The following is a 23,597-nucleotide window of genomic DNA, read 5'->3' as shown; positions in this document are numbered from 1 at the left end:
ATGTCAGTCACTATATAACACATGAAAGCTCTTCGAAACACTTTAATTCTAAATGAGTAGCCTCTTCCTAGGGCTGCCCGGACATTACCATTTCTGGATTTTCTGTGATCAAAAAGGCCTTAAAATTCATTGCCTCAGTTCCCCATATAAAATCAGGTGGGACCACGATTCTAAAAATTTCAACCCAGAATTCAGATTTTGGCCTGAATATGACAGGAGCGTCATCAAAGCTGCAGGGTCGCCATTGGCCTATGGGATCAAGCTTCTGGCTCTGATGTTTTGTCAGATGAGATATTCCTTAGAACCCAGTCATTAAAATCACAATATAAGATCCTATAATAGTGCAATTTTGGCAAAAGCAAAACCATCTGGTGGCCTTTCAATGGCTAGGCAATGAAAAAATATTGGTCATGGTGTGGACTGTTGTTTGAATAGTTCTACGATGTTTATCAGAAGGGGGCTGATGGTGTATCCATCCATCATGTGTCTCCCTCACTATCAACTTTATCTTGTGATGACAACAGTGAAGGGTATGGAGAGACACATTTGATGTTCACATAAGTTGCATTCACATGGACATAGTGTTCTCCAATGAAAGTAGAGAATATCGTTGATATCCTGGAGACCAGTTCAGAAAAGGATGGGCGCAGTTCGGCTTTGGGATGCCAGCATTTTAGCATCACTTCATACCTGTTTCAGAAAAAATGAAATGCTGTGAGAAACTCTTTGAAGGCAAGCATTTCTGTAAAGGTAAAGATTGTAAAAGCTAAAGATTCTTTTGGAATTCCTACTTACAAAGGATCTGGGCAGTATTCAGGTTGTAAGAGCCTTCTGCCTTGCAACAAGTAAACTGTTATATCAAAGGTGTTGACATCAGGATAAGGTGGTGCTCCTCTTGTCATCAGTTCCCAGAGAAGCACGCCAAAGGACCACTAGCCAAACAATGGAAATGAGAATTCAGGTGAGAAGTATGACTGCACAAATATGAAAGGCAATCTTTTTTTTTTTATCCTCACCCGAGGATATTTTCCATTTTTTGTACAGATAGAATGGGAGGGAGAGAAAGGAAGGGAGAGAGAGAGAGAAACATCGATGTGAAAGGGACACATCGAGGGGCTGCCACCCGCACGACCAACCAGGGCCGGGGACAAACTGCAACCGAAGTACGTGCCCTTAGCGGGACCGGAACCCGGGTCTCTCCAGACCGCAGGCCGACGCTCTAACCACTGAGCCAAACTGGCCAGGGCTGAAAGGCAATCTTAACTAAACTTGTCTTAGTATATTCAATACACTTGCTGTTTGGGGCAAAACATTTCCTTAAAGCCAATTAGTAAGTCATTTATTTTATGATTTGTTTAAACCAGAATTGGATAAAGTTTAGATTAGAAGCAAATGTAAAGTTTTCAAAAAGATTATCTGAAGTCCACATGATGATTAAGATTTAATCTGTAGTTAGTAGAGTAGTATTTCTAAATTCTCTCTTGTAGAGGCAAAGCATTATCAGGTTTCTATTTTTCTTTTCAATAGCTTCACTAAAACTTTAGATTATTAGTAACGGAAGACAAGTAAGCCTTCCAAAATTTAAATTTGTGGGATTTCCAAATGAATGTAAATAGTTAAGAATGCAACCATATCTAAAAGTTAATGTTAAAAAAGAAGACCTAAATCAGTTTAAGAAAAAATTCATATTAAAAACCAGAAGTAATAAAATGGCTAGGCAACAAAGATCTCTATTAAAAACTAATTTCAGTAAAATATCTGTAACTTGAAATGGTAAAAGAGAAGATTAACATGAAACAGCTGTATCAGTACTTTATAGGTAGATTGCATGGACACAGACAAGTTAAATGACTTGCTCAAAATTCTCTAATAAGTTTTAATTCAGAGTGGGATGAACATCTAAAAGTTCTTGGATCTTGCTTGGTTTACTGAACTTGACTAAATGTGTAATTTCTCGATTTAAAGCACTCTACTTGGAATAACACATCAGATCACACATTTCCCTTCTCCTGGACCTGTGCCAAGGTGAAAGTGACACAATGAGAATAAGTCAGCATGTGCAGGTCACATCTGGGCAGAAGATCCAGAAAATCAGTTGTTGCTTGGCAACACTTTCAGGACACTCACAGACTAAGAGGTATATTCGAGGAGAAATGAGGCCTGAGAAAAAAGATGCTTGGAGAAAAAAGAGAATACAGAATGGACAGGTAGAGTAGGACAACATAACATTGAGAAGCAAGTGTGGCTCATAATATTCAGCAACAAGGAGAATAAAGTATGTCTTTGAACACTGGCCCAAAGAAAGAAACCAGGTAGATACTGTAATTGCTGATACAAATCTCCATTAATGGCTCTTTCTTTTTGCCCAAGAGTAAAAACCCTTGAAGGCCACTGAGCCTTGATCCAAACTTCTTCCCAGTTGGGAACTAAATAACTTTGCTGTCTTCTGCAGCCTCTCAAAATTAAGGATTTCAAAGCCTGCAAATCTTATGAGTCACATCTGACAACTTCATTGTGTTAACCTTCAAGTTCCAAAATTTGCATTAAAATTTAAATCAATTTAACAAGTATCTACTGACTCTTGATAGTATACAAGTAGGTTACTCCCCAAGTTGCTGGATAAGCCCCAAGGCTGATTAAACAGGGTTAAGAGTATTATGCAATTACCTGTTATATAGAACTATAACATATAACAAGAGAGCAATAATAGAAAAGAGGTACAAATGTGAAAAGTTAAAGAGATAATAGTGGGGTACTGAGAGAGGCTTCAGGAAGAAAGTGATAGTAAACTGGGTCTTGAAGTCAAGGAAGAATTTGTTTTACAGGTACATGTAATGTGAGGGCAGAGAGCAAATGTTCTGGATAGAAGGAATGGGCCTAGGGGTGAGAGTACACATGTTTTTATTGAACTGTAAGTACAACAGTCACTGTTTGGTGTGTGGACGAGGTGAAAGTACGAGGGATAGATAAGGTTTAAAGGAGACTGTGCTGTAGAGTTTCTGAATGGTGAAAGTGAAATCAATGGGACATGACTGAAATTGAACTCCAGGAGATTGCATCTTGTAAACACTATGTTTTAGACAAATAGGAGAAGCTGATTCATTAGGTGGAGACCAGTTAGGAGTTTTCTGAAGAGGAAGAGGTGAAGAATGCTACTGCATACTGGAACACGGAAGCATGTAAGGCTGAACTTCCAAATTAGGGTGATGGGAGATGCAAAGTGTCATATAATGAGCTGGGCAGAGGCATCATAACTTTTAAAAAATGATTATCGCCCTGGCTAGTTTGGCTCAGCGGTTACAGCATTGGCCCTTGATTCCAGTCAAGGGCACATACCTCATCTGTGATTCGTCCAGCCGTGTGTCAGGGTTGTACCGGAGGCAACCAGCTGATATGTCTCTCTCACATAGATGTTTCTCTGTCTCTCCTTCTCTCCCTCCCTCCCACTCTATCTGAACAAAAATGGAAAAGTATCCTTGGGTGAGGATTGAAAAAAAAGATTATCTTATCCCTATAACAACCCTGCTATAACCCTGTAATGTAATTGGTTTTATAAATGCTTTAGGGATGAGGAAACCAAAGTTCTTAGGGGCTAATTACTTGTCTGTGATAAGGTCTCCCAAACCACTAGCCTAGGCTATAGGTTTGTCTGGAGGCAAATTCACAAAAAAGGGGGCAAAGTTGGGTAAATGTCTGAGCAATAATTTGGATACAGAGGCGAGTTGGAAGACTCTTGGGACAGAATAGGTGAGAGGGTGGCAGTTTCCAGGAAAAGCCCTTCTCCTTAACAGTTTAGGATTGACAGGATAATGGGGGAGGGGCATCAAAAGAGAAGCTTGAAGTTGAACCAAGAGAGAAGATAGGGGGAAAGGGATAGAAGGAGGTGTGAGTGAATATGCATTAGGAATGATGGAAACAAGTCAGTTTTAATTTCAAGACAGGAAAGCGCTACCATTTACACTTACTGTGTGAAGAGTCAAGCCATTCTGAACATCTAAGCACTAGAAGTGAGCTCATCTGAAGAATCTCTGCCCAACTTTATCAAAAAGGTAAAGATCAAAGCACTTATTAGATGTGAGAGACTGTTATAAGTTACAAAAAGTGATAGAAAGGGTCACTACTGAGGTTAAGCAAGGAATAGGGACAGCCAAATTTGAATATTCCAAGAGTAGGGAAGAAGATACAACAAAATTTGTAAAAAACCACAATTGATTAAAAAAAAGGTAAATTGATAAATTTTCAATAAAATTATAAACTTCTACTCTTTGAAAGATACCAGTAAAATAATAAAAAGGAAAGACACATGCTAGAAAAATATATACAGAATTCAATAATTCAATGATAAAAAAGAACCCAGAAAATAAACTCTAAAACTTAATAAAATGGGCAAAAGTTTTTAGTAGGCACTTCACTAATAGAGGTATAAGAATAGCAAACAAGCCTATGAAAAGATTCTCAACATCATTAGTCATTGGGGGAATGCAGATGAAAAATAAAATGAAATACCACTACAACCTATTCGAATGGCTGAAACCCCCAAAACTGATATGGCAAGTGCTGGTAAGAATTCTAAACAACTGAAAGTCTTATGTATTACTTACTGGTAGGAATATAAAATGCTACAGCCTGTGTGGAAAAACAGGTGGCAGTTTCTCATAATGCTAAATATAACACCTATCTTACAACCTAGTAATTCTACTTCTAGATATTTACCCAAGAGAAATAAAAACTATGTTCATACAAAAACCTTTAAGCAAATGTTAAGGCTGTATAATTACATATAAGTAATTACCTAAAACTGGAAAGAACCCAAATGTCCCTCAGATGGTAAATGTAAACAAAACATGGTACATTTGTACAATGCAATACTCAGAAATAAAAAGGAGTGAATTGCTCTATGAAAAACAGTATGAAGGGTCCTTAAAACATTAAAATTAGATCTATTATATGATTGAGCAATCCCATATCTGTATATAACCAAAATAACTGAAAAAGAATTTGTTTTTAAATCTTTATTGTTGAGAATATTACATATGTCCTTCTCCTTTTCCCCTCATTGTCCCCACCTCCTGGTTCCCATCCTGCCCCAGGCCTTTACCACTCTATTGTCTGTGTCCATGGGTAATGCATGTAAATTCTTTGGTTAATCTCTTCCTGCCCCACCTTCCCTCAGAGGTTTGTTAGTCTGTTCCATGTTTTCATACCTCTGTTTCTATTATATTCATCAGTTTATTTTGTTCATTATATTTCACAAACAAGTGAGATCATGTGGTACTTGTCTTTCTCTGACTGGCTTATTTTGCTTAGCATAATACTCTCCAGGTCCCTCCATGTTGTCTCAAAGGGTAAGAGAGAGCTTACTTTCTTACAGCTGCATAGTGTTCCATTGTGTATATGTACCACAGCTTTTTTATGCACTTATCTATTGATGGACACTTGGGCTGTTTCCAGATATTAGCTATTGCAAATAGTGCTGCTATGAACATAGGGGTACATATATTCTTTCTGATTGGTGTTTCAGGCTTCTTAGGACATGTTCCAAGAAGTGGGATCATTGGGTCAAACGGCAGTTCCATTTTTAATTTTTTGAGGAAACACCATAGTAATTTCCATAGTGGCTGCATCAATCTGCATTCCCACCAGCAGTGTACTAGAATCCCCCTTTCTCTATATCCTCGCCAGCACTTGTTTGATGATTTGGTGATGGTAGCCATTCTGGTAGGTGTGAGGTGATACCTCACAGTCATTTTAATTTGCATCTCTCTAATGATTAGTGATGAGCATTTTCTCATATGTCTCTTGGCTTTTAAAAAAAAATGTTTTTATTGATTTTTTTTTTTTAGAGAGAGAGGGAGAGAGGGGTAGAAACATTGATGTGAGAGAGCTACACTGATCAGCTGCCTTCTGTGCACCCCACACTGGGGATTGAGCCTGCAACCTGGGCATATGCCCTGACCAGGAATTGAACTGGGACCTATCAATCTATGGGACGACACTCAATCCACTGAGCCACACTGGCTGGGCATCTCTTGGTCATTTATGTGTCTTTTTTGGAGAAGTGTCTATGCAGATCCTCTGCCCATTTTTTAATTAGATTGTCACATATGACCTTTGTTATGTTGAGGTATGATCCCTCTATTCCCACTTTGCTGAGAGTTTTTATCAAAAATGGGTATTGGATTTTGTCAAGTGCTTTTTCTGCATCTATTAATATGATCATGTGCTTTTTTATCTTTCAATTTGTGTATGTATTACCTTTGTTAATTTGCAAATATTGTACCAAGCTTGCATCCTTGGGATAAATCCCACTTGATCCTGGTGTATCATCTTTTTAAGATTTTGCTGGATCATGTTTGCTAATATTTTGTTGAGGATTTTAGCATCTATGTTAATGAGGGATATAGGCTTGTAATTCTCTTTCTTTGTAGTGTCTTTAACTGGTTTTGGAATTAGGATAATGCTGGCCTGTAAAAGGAGCTTGGAAGTCTGCCTTCCTCTTGAATTTTCTGGAATAGTTTGAAGAGGACAGGTGTTAGTTCTTTGAATGTTTGGTAACACTCCCCTGTGAAGCTGTCTGGACCAGGGCTTTTGTTTGTGGGGAGTTTATTGAGTAATGCTTCAATTTCCTTGGTTGTTATTGGTCAGTTTAGGTTTTCTGAAACTTCCTTATTGAGTTTTAAAAGATTGTACATTTCTAGGGATTTATCCATTTCATCTAGGTTGTCCAATTTGTTAGGATATAGTTGTTCATAGTATTTTCTTACAATCCTTTGTATTTCTGTGGTGTTGGTTGATATTTCATTTATTTTGTTTTTATTTCATTTGGGTCCTCTTGGTTTCTTGATGGGTCTGGCTAAAGGTTCATCGATATTGTTTATCTTTTCAAAGAATCAACACTTAGTTTCATTCATCTTTTGTTTTTTTATTTTATTTTATTTATTTATTTTATCCTCACCTGAGGACATTTTTCCATTTTTGTTCAGATAGAGTGGGAAGGAAGGAGGGAGGGAGGGAGGGAGAGAAGGGGGGGGAGGGAGAGAGAGAGAGAGAGAGAGAGAGAGAGAGAGAGAGAGAGAGAGAGAGAGAGAAACATCAATGAGAAAGGGACACATCAAGTGGCTGCCTCCTGCACAACCCCACCCAGGGCAGGGAACAAATTGCAACCGAGGTACGAGCTCTTGACTGGAATGGAACCTGTGACTCACTGGTCCACGGGCTGATGCTCTAACTGCTGAGCCAAACCAGCCAGGGCCATCTGTTGTATTTTTATTTTTAAGTCTCTATGTCATTTATTTCCACTCTGATATTTATTATTTTCTTCCTTTTACCTACTCTGGGTTTTTCTTGTTCTCTTTCTAATACTTTAAGTTGTAGGGTTAGATAATTTATTAGAAATTTTTCTTGTTTCTTGAGGTAGGCCTGTATTGCTATGAACTTTCTTCTCAGGATTGCTTTCACTGTGTCCCATAGATTATGGGTTGTGTATTCATTTTCATTTGTTTCCAGGAAGTTTATTTTTTCCTTGATTTCATTGTGAATCCATTCATCATTTAATATCATGCTATTTGGTCTCCATGTGTTTAAATGTTTTTGATTCCCAGTTTCATGCCGTTGTGACCCTAGAAGATACATGATATGATTTCAATAGTCTTGAACTTGTAGAGACTTAGTTTGTGTCCTAACATGTGGTCTTAATGTCCCATGTGCACTTGAAAAAATGTACATTCGGCAGCTTTGGGGTGAAATGTTCTATTAATGTCAATTAAATCCACTTAATCTAGTGTTTAGGGTCATTGTTTCCCAGTGTTGATTATTATTATTATTTTTTTGTCTAGAAGATTTATTCAGTGATCTCAGTGGAGTGTAAAAGTTCCCTACAATGAATGTATTGTCGTTGATCCCTCCATTAATATCCTCCAGAAGTTTTTTTTTTTTTTTTTATATTTGTGTGCTCATATATTGGGTATATATATGTTTACGTGGGTTATATCCTCTAGCTGTATCCCTCTTGTTATATTATAAACCGGCCTTCATTGTCTGCTGTTATGGCCTTCATTTAAAAGTCTATTTTGTCAGATACAAATATTGCTACCCCAGCTTTTTTTTTCATTTCTATTTTCCTGGGAAATTTTTTTCCATCCCTTCACTTTCATCCTGTATGAGTCTTTTGTTGTGAGGTGTGTCTCTTGTAGATAGTATATATATGGGTCATGATTTTGTATCAATTCAGCGACCCTATGTCTTTAGATTGAAACATATAGGCAATTTACATTTAAAGATATTGTTGATAGGTACTTATTTGTCGCCATTTTTATTTATTTTTTTCATTTAACTAATTAATTTATTTCTGTTAGAGATGTTTCTCCTTTTTCCCTCACTGATTCCCTCCTCCCTCTCCCTCCCTGCCCTGTCCGAAGATTTGTTGTCCATGTCCATTGTTCATGCACACATGCATATAAGTTCTGTGGTTTATCTCTCCCCCACCACCTCCTCTTCTGGGGATTATCAGTCTGTACCCCACTTCCACATCTCTAGGACTACCCCATTCCTCAGACTGTTATGTTCATTATATTCCACAAATAAATGAGATCATATGATACTTGTCTTTCTCTGTTTGGCTTGTTTCACTTAGGATAATACTTTCCAGGTACCTCCATGTCATCTCAAAGGATAAAAGATCTTTGATTCTTACAGCTGCATAGTACTCCATTGGGTATATGTACCAAAGCTGTTTTACCCATTCATCTACTGATGGACATTTGGGCTGTTTCCAGATCTTAGCTATTGTAAAGAGTGCTGCTACAAACACAGGTGTACATATATTCTTTCTGATTGGTGTTTCAGGCTTCTTAGGATATATTCCTAGAAGTGGAATCACTGGGTCAAATAAAGTTCCATTTTTAATTTTTTAATTTTTTGAGGTAACCATATTGTTTTCCACAGTGGCTGCACCAGTCTGCATTTCCACCAGCAGTGTACTAGAGTCCCCTTTTCTCCACACCCTCGCCAACACTTGTTGTTTGATGATTTGTTGATGAAAGCCATTCTGACAGGTGTGAGGTGATACCTCATTGTTGTTTTAATTTGCATCTCTCTGATGATTAGTGATGTTGAGCATTTCTTCATATGTCTCTTAGCTATTTGTATGTCTTGTTTGGAGAGGTGTCTATTTAGTTCTTCTGCCCATTTTTTAATTGGGTTCTTTGTCTTCCTTTCGTTGAGTTGTATGAGCACTATATATATATTGGAAATTAACCCATTATCTGATGTATCATTGGCAATGATGTTCTCCCATACAGTAGGTTGCCTTTCCATTTTGATGATTGTATCTTTCTCTGTGCAGAAGCTTTTGAGTTTGATGTAGTCCCACCTGTTCATTTTCTCCTTTGTTTCTGTTGCCTTAGGTGATGTATCATTGAAAATTCTGCTGCATATGATGTCTGAAATTTTGTTGCCTACAGTTTCTTCTAGGATTTTTATGGATTCATGAGTCACATTTAAGTCTTTTATCCATTTTGAATTTCTTCTTGTGTAGGGTGTAAGTTGATGGTCTAGTTTCTTTTTTTTTTTTTGCATGTAGCTGTCCAATTTTCCCAACACCATTTATTAAAGAAGCTGTCTTTACTCCACTGTATGCTCTTGTCACCTTTGTCAAATATTAATTGAGCATATTGCCTTGGGTCCATTTCTGGGTTACCTGTTCCTTTCCACTGGTCTATATGCCTGTTCTTGTGCCAGTACCAGGCTGTTTTGATTACAGTCGCTTTGTAATATAACGTGAAATCTGGTAATGTGATCCTTCCTACTTTGTTCTTCTTTTTCAAGATTGCTGTGGGTATTCAAGGTCTTTTTTGGTTCCATATAAACTTTTGAAGGATTTGTTCTAGTTCTGTGAAGTATGTCGTTGGTATTTTAATGGGCATTACATTGAATCTATAGATTGCTTTGGGTAGTATGGACATTTTAATGATGTTAATTCTTCCAGTCCATGAACAAAGTAGGTGCTTCCACTTTTTTATATATTCCTCTATTTCATTTTTCAGTGACCTGTAGTTTTCTGCAATTAGGTCCTTTATTTCTTTGGTTAAGTTTATTTCTAGGTATCTTATTTTTTTTTGCCGCAATGGTAAATGGGATTTTCTTAGTTTCTCTTTCTGTGAGTTCATCATTGGTGTATAAGAATGCCATTGATTTCTTGATGTTAATTTTGTATCCTGCTACTTTGCCAAATTCATTTATTAAGTCTAGTAGATTTTTGATGGCATGTTTGAGGTTTTCTACGTATAGTGTCATGTCATCTGCAAATAATGACAGTTTCACTTTCTCCTTTCCTATTTGGATCCCTTTTATTTTTTCTTCCTGTCTGATTGCTGTGGCTAAGACTTTCAGTAGTACGTTAAATAAAAGTGGTGAAAGGGGGCATCCTTGTCTTGTTCCTGTTGTTAAGGGAAATGCTTTTAGTTTTTGCCGATTGAGTATGATGTTGGCTGTAGGTCTTTCATATATGGCCTTTATTATGATGAGATATGATCCTTCTATTCCCACATGCAGAGCGTTTTTATCAGAAATGGATGCTGGATTTTGTCGAATGCTTTTTCGGCATCTATTGATATAATTTGTGGGTTTTATTCTTCATTTTGTTTATGTGGTGTATCACATTTGTGAATATTGTACCAGCCTTGCATCCCTGGGATGAATCCCACTTGGTCATGGTGAATAATTCTTTTGATGTATTGCTGGATCTGATTTCCTAGTATTTTGTTCAGGAATTTGGCATCTATGTTCACCAGGGATGTTGGCCTGTTGTATTCTTTCTTTGTAGTATCTTTTTCTTATTTTGGAATTAGAATTATGCTGTCCTCATAAAACGAGTTTGGAAGTCTTCCTTCTTCTTAAATTTTTTGAAATAGTTTGAGGAGAATAGGTGTTAGTTCTTTTCTGAATGTTTGATATAACTCCCCGGTGAAGCCATCTGAGTCTGGGCTTTTGTTTGCTGGGATAGTCTTGATTACCGCTTCAATTTTTTTCTGTTGTTATTGGTCTGTTCAAGGTTTTTACCTCTTCCCGGTCCAGTTTTGGGAGATGATGTGCTTCTAGAAATTTGTCCATTTCACTTAGATTGTCGAATTTGTGGCCATATAATTGTTCATGATCTTTTGTATTTCTGTGGTGTCAGTTGCTACTTCTCTTTCATTTCTGATTTTGTGTATTTGGGTTCTCTCGCTTTGTATCTTGGTGAGTCTAGCTAAGGGCCCATCAATCTTGTTTATCTTTTCGAAAAACCAGCTCTTTGTTTCATTGATCCTTTGAATTGTTTTATTGGACTCTATGTCATTTATTTCTGCTCTGATCTTCACTATTTCCTTCCTTCTACTTTCTTTGGAGTTTTCTTTTTGTTTGTTTTCTAGTTCATTAAGTTGTGAAGTTAGATAGTCTATTAGAGAATTTTCTTGTTTCTTGAGGTAAGCCTGTAGTGTTATGAACTTCCCTCTCTGAACTGCTTTTGCTGCATCCCATAGATTTTGTGTGTTCATTTTCATTGGTTTCCAGGAAGTTTTTAATTTCTTCCTTGATCTCTTCGGTAACCCATTCATTGTTTAATAACATGCTATTTAGCCTCCATGTGTTGAAATGTCTTTGCATGTTCTTGTTGCAATTGATTTCTAGTTTCGTGCCATTGTGATCTGAGAAGATGCTTGATATTTCAATCTTCTTGAACTTGTAGAGACTTAGTTTGTGTCCTAACATGTGGTCTATCTTTGAGAATGTCCCGGGTGCAGTTGAGAAGAATGTGAATTCTGTAGTTTTGGCATGTAATTCTCTGTAGATATCTATTAAATCTACATGGTGTAGTGCTTCATTTAGAGTCTGTGTTTCCTTGCTAATTTTGTGTCTAGCGGATCTATCCATTGATGTCAGTGGGTTGTTGAAGTCCCCTCCTATGATTGTATTACAATCGATTTCTCCTTTTAAGTCCTCCAGAATTTTTAATATATTTTGGTGCTCCTATATTGGGTCCATATATGTTTATCAAGGTTATATCTTCCTGTTGGATAGATCCATTCAATATTATGTAGTGGCCTTCTTTGTCCCTAGTTATGGCCTTCATTCTATAATCTATTTTATCAGATATAAGTATTGCTACCCCAGCTTTTTTTTTCCTTTTCTTTCTATTTGCTTGGAAGATTTTTTTCCATCCCTTCACTTTCAACCTATGCGAGTCTTTTGTTGTGAGGTAGGTCTCTTGTAAACAACATATATGAGTCATGCTTTCTTATACAATCAGCTACTCTGTGTCTTTTTATTGGAGCATTCAGTCCTTTTACATTTAAGGTGATTATTGATATGTGATTATTTATTGCCATTTTTTGTTTAGTGTGGTTCTATTTTTCTTCCTATTTCTCCTGCTAATTACAGCAGTCCTTTTAACATTTCTTGCAGTTCTGGTTTGGTGCTAATGTATTCCTGTATTCCTTTAGCCTTTTTTTTTTTTTGGTCTGGGAAGCTCTTTATTTGACCTATTTTGAATGACAGCATTGCTGGGTAGAGTAGTCGTGGATTCAGATCCTTGTTTTTCATGACCTTGATTATCTCATGCCATTCCCTTCTGGCCTGTAGTGTTTCTGTTGAGAAGTCAGCTGACCTATGGGGTTTCCTTTGTAGGTAACCTGTTGCTTATCTCTTCCTGCCTTTAGGATTCTCTCTTTGTCTTTAATTTTTGGCATTTTAATTACTATGTGTCTTGGTGTGGGTTTGTTTGGGTTCTTCTTACTTGGGGCTGTCTGTGCTTCTTGCACTTGAATGCCTCTTCCTTCACCAAATTAAAGAAGTTTTCTGTCACCATTTCTTCAAATATATTCTCTAACCTTGCTCATTTTCTTCTTCTTCGAGGACTCCTATGATGCAAATATTATTACGTTTCCAGTTGTCCCACAGTTCTCTTAAGGTGTCTTCCTGTTTTTTAATTGTTCTCTCCTTTTGGTTTTCTGATTGTTTATTTTTTCTACCCTATCTTCTAATTCACTGATCCGGTCCTCATCTCCGTCTACTGTGCTAATTAGACCTTCCAATGTGTTCTTTATTTGTGATACATCATTCTTCATTTCTTCTTGGTGGTTTTTCATTTCCAACTGGTTGATTTTCAACATTTCTATGTCTTTACTTATGGTGCTAATGTCCTTACACATGCTGTTGAGATTCCTCACGATCATGGCTCTGAATTCCAGTTCTGTTAACTTGCTTAACTGCACCTCATTTATCTCATCTTCAGTGGAGGTCTCTTGTTCTTTCATTTGGCTTTTGTTTCTGTGTTTCACCATTTTGGCTATCACAGTGGGCTTTGGAGCTTGCCAAATTTTCCCTGTGGGTGTTGGTGTTCTGCTGTTTGTGGCTCCCTCTCCTGGTTTTGGATGAGGAAGGGAGCACCCACGTTAACCACCACTGTCAAGTCTTACTTTCCTCAGTAGAGTTGCTAACCTAGGAATGACACAGTTATCCTCTAGCTTTTTGCCTGGAGGCTATTAGCAGTGGTTACTGGAAGAGCCTTGGCTTCTCAGTTGACTGAAAAACTCCCTCTTGTGTTTAGCATAAGGGTATTTCCAAAGGGTGGGGCAGATATTGGTTGTTAATGGGCCTCAATTTGCATTTCAATGGCCACCAGGTGGGGTTCAATCTCCAAGGGAGGGGCCACCACCTCTCCCCAGAGCCCTGGGAAGGAGTAAGATGACCACTGTCCTGCATGGCCAGAAGTCAGTGAAAGCTCTGAGAGTCCTCCAAATCCCGAGTGTCCCCACAGAGTTTCAGTCCAGTCTGCCCTCCCTCTGCTAGAGCCCAAGGTGAGTGGCTGTGGCTATTTTAGCATCTGTCCCAGCTCTGTGCTGTGGAGCTGCTTGGGAGTTTAACCTGAGGACGCTGCTCACAGCTAAGACCACTGCTGTCTGTGGGCTCCCAGCACCCCTCTCCCGCCTCCACAATCCTACCAGGATTGAGTCAGTGTCCCTGGTTTTATGGTCCTCCAAGCTGCCTTTCTGTTGCTTTTTCCTGATGATTTGTCTTTATTTTAGTTGTAATTCCAGTTTGGTCCTGGGAGATGGTCTGTTTAGCTTCTATTCACTGTGCCGCCATTTTGGAATCCCCCTTTTTATTCTATGCCTGTGTTTCTCTCTTTTACTATTTCTTTTTCTTACCACGGTCACTTTAGCATTTCTTAAAGTGCTGGTTTGGTGGTAATCAACTCTTTAGTCTTTTTGTCTATTAAAAAATTTTTTTCTTATAAATGTTTTTATAATTTTTTTAGAGAAAGGGGAAAGATAAGAGGGATAGAAACATCAATGTGAGAGAGAAACATTGATCAGCTGCCTCCTCCACACACCCACACTGGGCACTGAGCCCACAAACTGGGCATGTGCCCTGATGGGTAATCAAACCGGGACCTCTCAGTCCATGGGATGAAGTTCAGTCCACTAAACCACACCAGCTGTGCTGCAAAATTCTTTATTTCACCTGAAATTTTGAATGATAGCTTTGCTTGATAGAGTAGTCTTGGATCCAGACCCTTGCTTTTCATTACTTTGTATACTTCATGCCCCTCCCTTCTGGCCCAAAGTCTTTCTATTGAGAAATCAGCTGACAGGCTAACGGGAGATTCTTTATAGGTAACATTCTGTCTCTCACTGCCTTTAAAATTTCTTCTTTGTCTTTAACATTTGTCATTTTAATTATGATGTGTCTAGCTGTGGATCTTTTTGGGTTCATCTTGATTGGGGCTCTGTCATTCTTGAACTTGTGTGACTTTTTTCTTCACCAGATTAGGGAAGTTTTCTGTCATTATTTCTTCAAAAAGTTCTCTATTCATTGCTCTGATTCTTCTTCTGGTACCACTATGATGCAAATGTTATGTTTTATGTTGTCCCAAAGCTCCCTTAAACTTTCTTCCTTGTTTTTAAATATTTTTTTTTCAATTGTCACTGTGATTGGGTGTATTTTTTCTACCTTGACTTCTAATTTGCTAAGTTGGTTCTCAGATTCTTCTAATTTACTATTGATTCCTTTCCACAATATTCTTTATTTTAGCTGTCATTCTTCATTTCTGATTGATTCTTATTCATAGCTTCTACTTTTTTTTCATGCTATGTAGTTGCCACTGAGTTCCTAATAGTTCTCATTAAGTTGCTTGCAATTCTCACTAAGTAGTTTAAGCATCCTTAAAGCCTTTACTTTGAATTCTTTATCTGACAAATTGCTTGCCTCCATTTCATTTAGTTTCTTTTCTGGTGATTCCTCCTTTTCTTTCATTTGGGGGTTGTTTCTTTGTCTCCCCATTTTAGTGGTCTGGTAGTTTAGGGCAAAGTCACATTGGTAGGTTGATATGTCCAGGGGCATTGGTTCACAGCTTGGCCGACGGGTCCAGCAGCTCTTGGCTATGGTGGAGCCTGTGGGGCAGGTGGCTCTGGGCTGGCGTGCAGCCTACGGGGCCAGTGGCACTAAGCTGCAGTGGGGTCAGTAGAGCTGATGGCTGGTGTCCACAGTTCCATAGAGCATACAGTTGGCATCCTGTCATATGCTACAACATGGATGAACCTTGAGGGCAATATACTACGTGAAATAAGCCAGTCACACAAAGATAAATAATACAGGGTTTTATTTACATAAGGTACCTAAAGTCATTAAATTTTTAGAAGCAGAGAGGAGAATGGTGGTTGCCAAAAGGCTGGTGGAGAAGAAAATGGGAAGTTGTTCAGAGGACAGGAAATTTCAATTTTATAAGATGAAGAAGTTCTAGAGATCTGTTGCAAAACAATGTGCATATAGTTAACGTTACTATACTGTACATTAAAGATAGCCAATTTTATGTTGTATTTTTTACACAATAAAAAAAGAAATGAACTACTGATACATGGATACTACTAACAAAACATGGATGACTCTTAAGTGCCCTATGGGAAGTGAAAGTTGAAACTTAAAGCTACTTACTATATAATTCCATTTAGAAGACATCCTATAAAAGGTAAAACTATAGAGACAGAAAACACACTTAGAGGTTTCCAGGTCCACAAAGGGGCACAAGAAATTTTCTGGAATGACAGACTGTTCAATATCCCGATTGTGATGCTGGTGCAGAGCTATATGGATTTTTTTTTTTTTTTTAATTACATGGTCTTTTTTATTTATTTTTTAAATTTTTTATGTATGCATTCTTTAAACATTGAAGAACTATACAGCAACAAAGTTGAAGAGTTGGTAAATTGCATAATGATGATGCCATTAGTAGAAATAAAGAAGTCAGGTATTGACAGTCGGCAGAAAAGATTTTGACTTTGAACATGGTAAATTTGTAATGCTGATGAAAACATCTGGAAAGAGAGATTCAAAGGTGACTATTGATGGGAATGGTTTGAAATGGTTAAGGGAGCCTGACACCCGAAGACCAAAATTCTGGGGGATAGTTGCATGTAGGATGTGAGAGAAGAAAAAGAAGCTATCAAAGGTAAAGCAAACACAATAAAGAAGCAAGAGGAAAACCAGATGGCAGAATCCCAGAAATGAAAGGAGGAGGAAATTTCAAGAAGGAAGGAGTAGTCAAAAGTGTTAAATGCTACAAAATGAAGAAGAATGAAGAAACCAGCTGGCTGAACAACTGAGATGTCAATACTGATTTTAATAGAAGCAACAATACTAAATGTGAAACACTGCATAGTACTGGATAATTGTATTTTCTTTGAATGGGCTTGAAGAGTATTCAGATTTTCGTCAAACTTCATATGGGCATTTGCAAGAAAGTGGACCTTTCTATAAGCAGGCAAGTTTTTGCTGGTAGGTCTTAACATACATACATCTTATTATATGCTTTTGGAAATGTTCCATTTCAACACTCAAGAGTTTGTGTTGTCCTGGAAATAAAACTTTATGCAATTTATCCAAGCAAGCAATAACCATTTGCCAAAATAGCAATTTATATGGATTACTCAGGTTCACCCTTCATGTAGCACAACATTGTGTTTGGAGACAATATGGAGAAAGATATAATACCTCATATGTGCAGAAGCTTATGTACATGTCCAGTTAAGTATTTGAGTGATAACTGCTCTGGGAGAAGTGTTGTCCTCCGTGTGGTATATGTATGTTTGTGGAGGTAGTGGGGTGTGTATGTGTGTCAGAGGATTCAAAAAGCTTAGAAATTCCAACTCTTGCCTTGAACACCCAAAATTTCATCAGACTCCTTTTGTTTTAACAGCTTTGTTGAGGTAGAATTTATATACCATAAACTTCACCAGTTGTAAACATATACTTGATGATATTTACTAAATTTATATAGTTGTGCAACTATCATCACAATTCAGTTTTAGATCAATTTCAACACTGCAGCAAGTTCCTCCATGCCCATATTCACTCCCATCCTTAGCCCCAGGCTCAATTTTCTGTCTCTATAATTTTATATCTTTCTAGAAATTTCATGTAAATGGAATAATTCAACATGTAATCTGTATTTTTTAAAAAGTGAGGTGTATATTATTTATTTATTCATTTTTATTTTTTCAGAGAGAGGAAGGGAGAAAGAAAGAGAAAGAGAGAAAGAGAAATATCAATGTGAAAGAGAAACATCAATTGGTTGCTTCTTGCATGCACCCAACCAGGGATGGAATCCATGACCTTGGTATGTGCCCTGATTAGGAATTCAGCCAGCCAACCAATTGACCCATACTGGCCAGGGCTCAACATGTAATCTTTTGAATCTGCTTTCTTTCATTTAACATAATGTTTTTGAAGTTAATCCATGTTGTAGCATGCATCAATAGTTCCTTTATATTGCTCAATGATATTATTCCATTGTATAGATATGCCACATTTTGTTTAGCCATTCATCCAATGATGGACATCAGGATTGCTCTGGGTTTTGGCTATTATGAATCCTACTACTGTGAATATTCATGTACAAGCCTTTGTGTGGGCAGATGTTTTCATGTGCTTACTACTGGCTTTTCATATTTATTTTTGGTTAAATGTCTATTAAAATCTTTTGCCTATTTTTAAAAATTAGGTATTTTGTCTTATTGAGTTGTAACAGTTGCTTCTGGCTCATAATGGTAGACTAACAGTTAAGTCTGAATGAACAGTATGTTTTTTGAGGCTGGGTTAAATCTCCCTACCTTATGCTACTACCTGTGCCATCACAAATATGTCCTCAGCCTACCTCTCTAGTACCCACTTCTGTTGTCTCTTTCAGAATCTTCCAGGACTAGAATACCAGGTGTTATGCTCTACCATGTGCTATCGCATTCTCTTATCATTCTTATCTACTCTTAAATCCAATTCCTCCACCATGTCCTGGGACAAACTTATTTATTGAAAACAAACTCCCAAGTCACCCCCAACTTATTTTAAAATGTCTCCTTATAATAGCTGAAACTAGGCTTTTCTTGAAGACCACAATTTCGTTGAAACTCTCACCAACCAAGGCCACACCTATCCTTCATGCTGATTCACAGGGAAGAGGGTAAATGATTTTTCAATTCCAAAGCCTCATTTAGATCCCTGTCCCTTGTTATCTCTCAATAGCTGCCAACCATTTTTATTTTGAAGTCCTCTCCATTAGCATTATTTTCTGACCACTCTGTTGGCTGATGTGGATTTGTGCTTTTTCCTTTTTCAGTTATTATCCCCAAGGACTGAAATATCAATGTCTCTCTACCTCTAGACAGCCTAGTCCTCTTGATTTATTACAGTAAAACCTCAATATAATGGACTAATATGGGCAAGGGGGTGTTTGTTAAAGTAGGTTTTCCAAAGCATATGTTAATAAATGACAAAATAGTTTACCTCTTTTCACTTATGTAGACAAAGTTTGTATAATTAAGATGTATGAAAAGTTTAATTTCACAAAGTTTTCTATATGTATTACAGTGATTTTAAATTTATATTGAATAGGTGTAGTAAATGCATGCATTCACCAGTCACTGCGAGTGCTGTGACAAATGCACATGGCTGGGGCATGGCTTAGTGCACAACTGAACATCAGCCGTCAGGTGTTAAAACTGCTGCAGAAAGTCCTGCCACACAACAACAGAACCAATTACCTATTGCGCACAATGCAGTGTGATCATGTGCTAATCATTTGCTGAACTTGTTTATGAGCAGTGACTCTTGGATTTAAATATGTAGACTATAGTTGTAGACATGTAATATTTATTTATGTAGGCAAAATTACTGGTGTTTTTTCCAACATATGACCTATTCAGTAAATTTGTTAAAATAACAGTGAATTAATAACAAAAAAACCCTGTTAATTTAATTATAGCAAATCTTGGTTAAAGGCACTTAAAAATTAACAGGGTGTTAATTTTCACATAAGACATACAGATTGGAAATTTTGTCCATTAAATTGAAGTCTGTTAAATTGAAGTCCATAAAATAGAGGGTTTACTGTACATGCAAATAGAATATGTATACTCTCTAGTCCACTCAACACCCAGGCTCCTCAGCACACTCTAGACCTCTGAAGTTACTGAGCTTCGAAGACCCTTCTTGTGCAATGATTAACAGTGGACCCTGTTGAGTATCCTATTTCTTCTTGAAACTTTTTCTTCTCTGGCTTTCATGACAGTCTCTTCTCCTGAGTCTCCTACCTCTCTGTTTTTCTTCCTCACTTTGTATACATAGGTTCTCCCTAATAATTACTCTTGCACTCTCAAAAGGATATTTCTAGACTTGACCTCTGTCACTGACTAAAGTGTATCCTCTCAAAATTCACATGGTGAAGCTCTCAGTGTGACAGTATTAGGAGGTGGGGCTTTTGGGAGATAATTAGGTTTAGATAAGAGACGGTGGAGGGGACATCATGATGGGATTAGTGCTTTTATAGGAGAGAAACAGTGAGAAGGTGGCCACTAGGAAGAGGGCTCTCTGATCTTGACTGAACCAGGCTGGCCTGATCTCAAACTTCCAGCCTCCAGAACTGTGAAAAATGAAATGTCTGTTGTTTAAGCCACCCAGTCTATGGTATTTTGTCACTGAAGCCTGAATTGACTAATACAATTAAAGAGGCTGTACAAGTGGCAGATCAGCATTTCTAATTGCCTAATAGATCTTTCTGCCTAGATATCCTACTCTCACAAGTCAAGCCCAATATATTCAAGGCTCAACTTGGTATTTTTCCTCCTACACCAGCTCTTGCTTCTGTGCTTTATATATTTGTTACTGCATAAGCATATAACTTGCTCATCTTTAATTTCTATCAATTTCTTGCTGCTTGTTGGTTCTACCTTTGAGATGCCTTTCCTTCTCTCCTTTCTGTTCTCACAGTTTCTGTATTATTTCAAATTCTATCTCTCATGGTGTCTTTCTGTATCTAACTCCTCTCAAATCATTTTACAGAATGAAGAAAGACTGTAGTCTAATCTAATTACACTTTAATATTTTCACACGACAGAGAAAAAATTCCAGACTCCCCAGCTTGCTTTCTAAGGACCTCTATGATCTAGTATGAAGATATTTTTCTCAGTTTATTTTTATAACTCTACTTTGTGCCCTCATTTTTGCAAATCACCCAATGCTTACTGTTTCTATTGAACGTTAAAGATGTGTATTTTTTTGGCCTCTTTGTCTCACCTGTATAGGTATTGTTTATTTCATTGCCCATTACATCCTCGTTTAAGGCCCATTTTGAAACTGAGGGTCCTTTAACTATGATTAAATTTAGCTTTAAACTGTAGTTCTAGATACCATATTGTTTTCTTTTCTTCTATAAACCTTAGAGACCTAGCTTTTCCCCTGGATAATCAGCAACCTCTGAGGTAGCAGAAGACAATAGCCTGGACCTGACTAACCATCACATGGTCTGAACCTCTGGGAGGCTAAAGATAACATCTTGACCTAAATTATGTTCCAGTTCCTAAACCCTAAAGTGGAATAATCCCCTGGCTAATTTCCCATAAAACCAGGACAGAGGGACACTGGAACAGACCTCAGAATTGTCCTCAAGACCTAAAGAAATGATTTTCGACCACTACCTCAACTCCAACCAATCAACTTCCAGCATGATTCCCAATACCTAACCCACAGTGTCTTGTGATTTTACTTTATATACTCTATAACCTACATGCCATTAGGGAATTCGGGCTTTTGAACATTAGCTTCCCATTCTCCAGGATGTCACCATTCATTATAAAATAGCCAAATGATTTCTCTACTGCAATTCTCAGGGTTTAGTGTTTGGATCTGCTAGAGCCGGGTGGATGAACTCTTTCTGTTCTGTAACAAATGGCGACTCAGATGGGACTCAGCCCTGAGTGGGCTTTCTGCTCGCAGTCTAGCGACCCCTGGTCAGTGGTGGTCTCTCCAGGTACTGTCTGAGCAGCTGCCTGGATTGATTGTTCCAGGGATGGACCTGCAGTGCTCAGTGCCCACTAGGCATGGCTGACCTACAGCACTTTCAATTTACTGTGAGAAAAATTAGGAGACATCTATTGGTGAGTAACTTCATGGGTGACAACCTCAGGGCCATTCCCCCCATTACTTTTGGTTGGGTCCTTGAGGGACTCACTTGACTTGGTTTGGGGTCCCCCTATTGGTTGTATTAAGGAAAGGACCCTAAAAGGTTACAATTAGCAACTAGAATTGATTACTGGAACTGTATCTGTTATTTGATGAATCTGTGGAAAGGGGGGCCAATGCCAACTGCATTGCAGTAGACCTTGAAGGAGTGTATAGAAGCTCGACTGGCTTAGGAATTTTGTTTTTAACTTGAAATCAGTTTTTAATTTGGTCTAGAGCTGGCAGGTTAAATATGAAAGTATTGTATTTGTGTATGTAGGGGGGAATATATGAATGTGAATGAGTGATATGTACTGTTTGTCAATGTTATTTGTTTTATAGTATGTAAAGCTTTGGTCACCTGAACAATATCTTAACTTAGTCCATCCACCAGAAATATAGCTTGGATGCAGTTTGTCCTTTGCCTTTTGAACCTGGGACACCGAAAGTTGGGAATTAAATGAAAGCTATTTGATCTCTCTTTATGTTTATCTCTATGTTTATGTATATAAGTTCTAGATATAGCATATTCCCACCTCTGAATGGTAATGTTAATTTGCAATACTAAATTGGCTTAGACAAACAAGTGCTTATATGAGAATTCTCAAAAATATTACAGACTAACCCAAATGCTTTTCAGAATTAGATGATCTGGGAAAATATGTAATACTAAAGCTGGTTCTGAGTTTGGTTTGGTTAAATAGGCATATCTTTAAAATCACCAGCATTAAATAATACTTTTATTCTACCTGGGTTTATTAGTCAAATAAGTTCATGTTATCTATGTTGCAAAATTTGTCAGCAAAAGAACCCCAAAAACTTGATATAAAAATTTTTTTATAAGTCACCTAAACTTAATTGTTAGGAGGAAGTAAATTAAATAAATGTAATTGGACAAGAAATTTCTTTTATGTAAACTCTTTGGCAACAATTATACAAGTGAGGCAAAAGTAGGTTTACAGTTGTGAGTACATGAAATAGACTTCTTTTATTTTTATTTTTTTTGCCAATCTTCACCCGAAGATATTTTCCATTGTTTTTTTTTTTTTTTTTTTTTTTTTTTTTTTTTTAGATATAGTGGGAGGGAGGGAAGGAGAGAGAGAGAGAAAGAAAAACAGTGATGTGAGAGAGACACATTGATTATTTGCCTCCCACATAACCCTGACTGGGGCTGGGGATTGAACCTGCAACCCAGATACATGCCCTTGACCGGGAGTTGAACCCGTGACACTTGGGGCCACAAGCTGACACTAACCACTGAGCCAAACTGGCCAGGGCCAGAGTTTATTCTTGTATTATTATTTATTAAGTATTATATTTTTTCTCATACAAACAACTCTAAACCTACTTGTGCCACATCCTGTATTTTATGTTTACTTAAATGGTTCTCTAAATCTCTTTGGTAACTTGAAATTTTAGAGTTTTACTAAGTTAAGTTATAAATGTTAAAAATTATTGAATGTCCAGATATTTCCAAATAACATGAAATACAGAAAAATTAATTGCTAGATAAGTCCAAGTTTTTTACCATTACCTCTTATTAAAGATAAACTAAATGATATATTTAGATCTGCTAATTAAAACATTTTGTGCTTTGCCAGTAAAAGAATCTATATTTCTAAAGGTTATGAAATAGATTAATAAATTTGCCAATCTAAAAAATGCTAATTACTTACATTTTAGTTGTCAGCAAAAATTAAGGTTCTAAGGGTTATAAATTCTAATTAATATGGAAGAAAATCAGGTGAGTTTTCAGTAAAGGAAGGCATTATGTATGGAAATATATTTTTGAGAAATTAGTAGAAAGTGGTTTGTCCTAAAATAAGGTTGGCTGTTTCTAAACTAGTAAGAAAAGGCAAAATAAGCCCTGGCCAGTTTGGCTCAGCGGTAGAGCGTCAGCCTGTGGTCCAGAGAAACCCGGGTTCGGTTCCCACTAAGGGCATGTACCTCAGTTGCAGTTTGTCCCCAGCCCTGGTTGGGTCGTGTGGGTGGCAGCCACTCCATGTATCCCTTTCACGTGGATGTTTCTCTCTCTCTCTCCCCCCACTCTATCTGAACAAAAAATGGAA

General features: G+C 37.4%; 1 protein-coding gene across 1 annotated transcript in view; it reads right to left on the bottom strand.

Annotated features, from left to right (window-relative positions):
- Positions 1-271: 271 nt before the first annotated feature.
- The window catches only part of MET (MET proto-oncogene, receptor tyrosine kinase), a 220,287-nt gene continuing 196,961 nt past the window's right edge, over positions 272-23,597 (bottom strand). Inside the window, exons 20-21 of the mRNA XM_036246654.1 lie at positions 796-932; positions 272-690 (exon numbers count right to left, since the gene is read on the bottom strand). Coding sequence (XP_036102547.1) covers positions 480-690; positions 796-932 — 348 coding nt within the window. The 3' untranslated portion in view covers positions 272-479. The remainder of the gene's footprint in view (positions 691-795; positions 933-23,597) is intronic.

Source organism: Molossus molossus, unplaced genomic scaffold, assembly GCF_014108415.1.
Source record: "Molossus molossus isolate mMolMol1 unplaced genomic scaffold, mMolMol1.p scaffold_m16_p_7, whole genome shotgun sequence".
NCBI lineage: Eukaryota > Metazoa > Chordata > Mammalia > Chiroptera > Molossidae > Molossus > Molossus molossus.
Note: the sequence above shows the minus strand (reverse complement) of the source record. Positions and strands in the feature narration are given on the sequence as shown.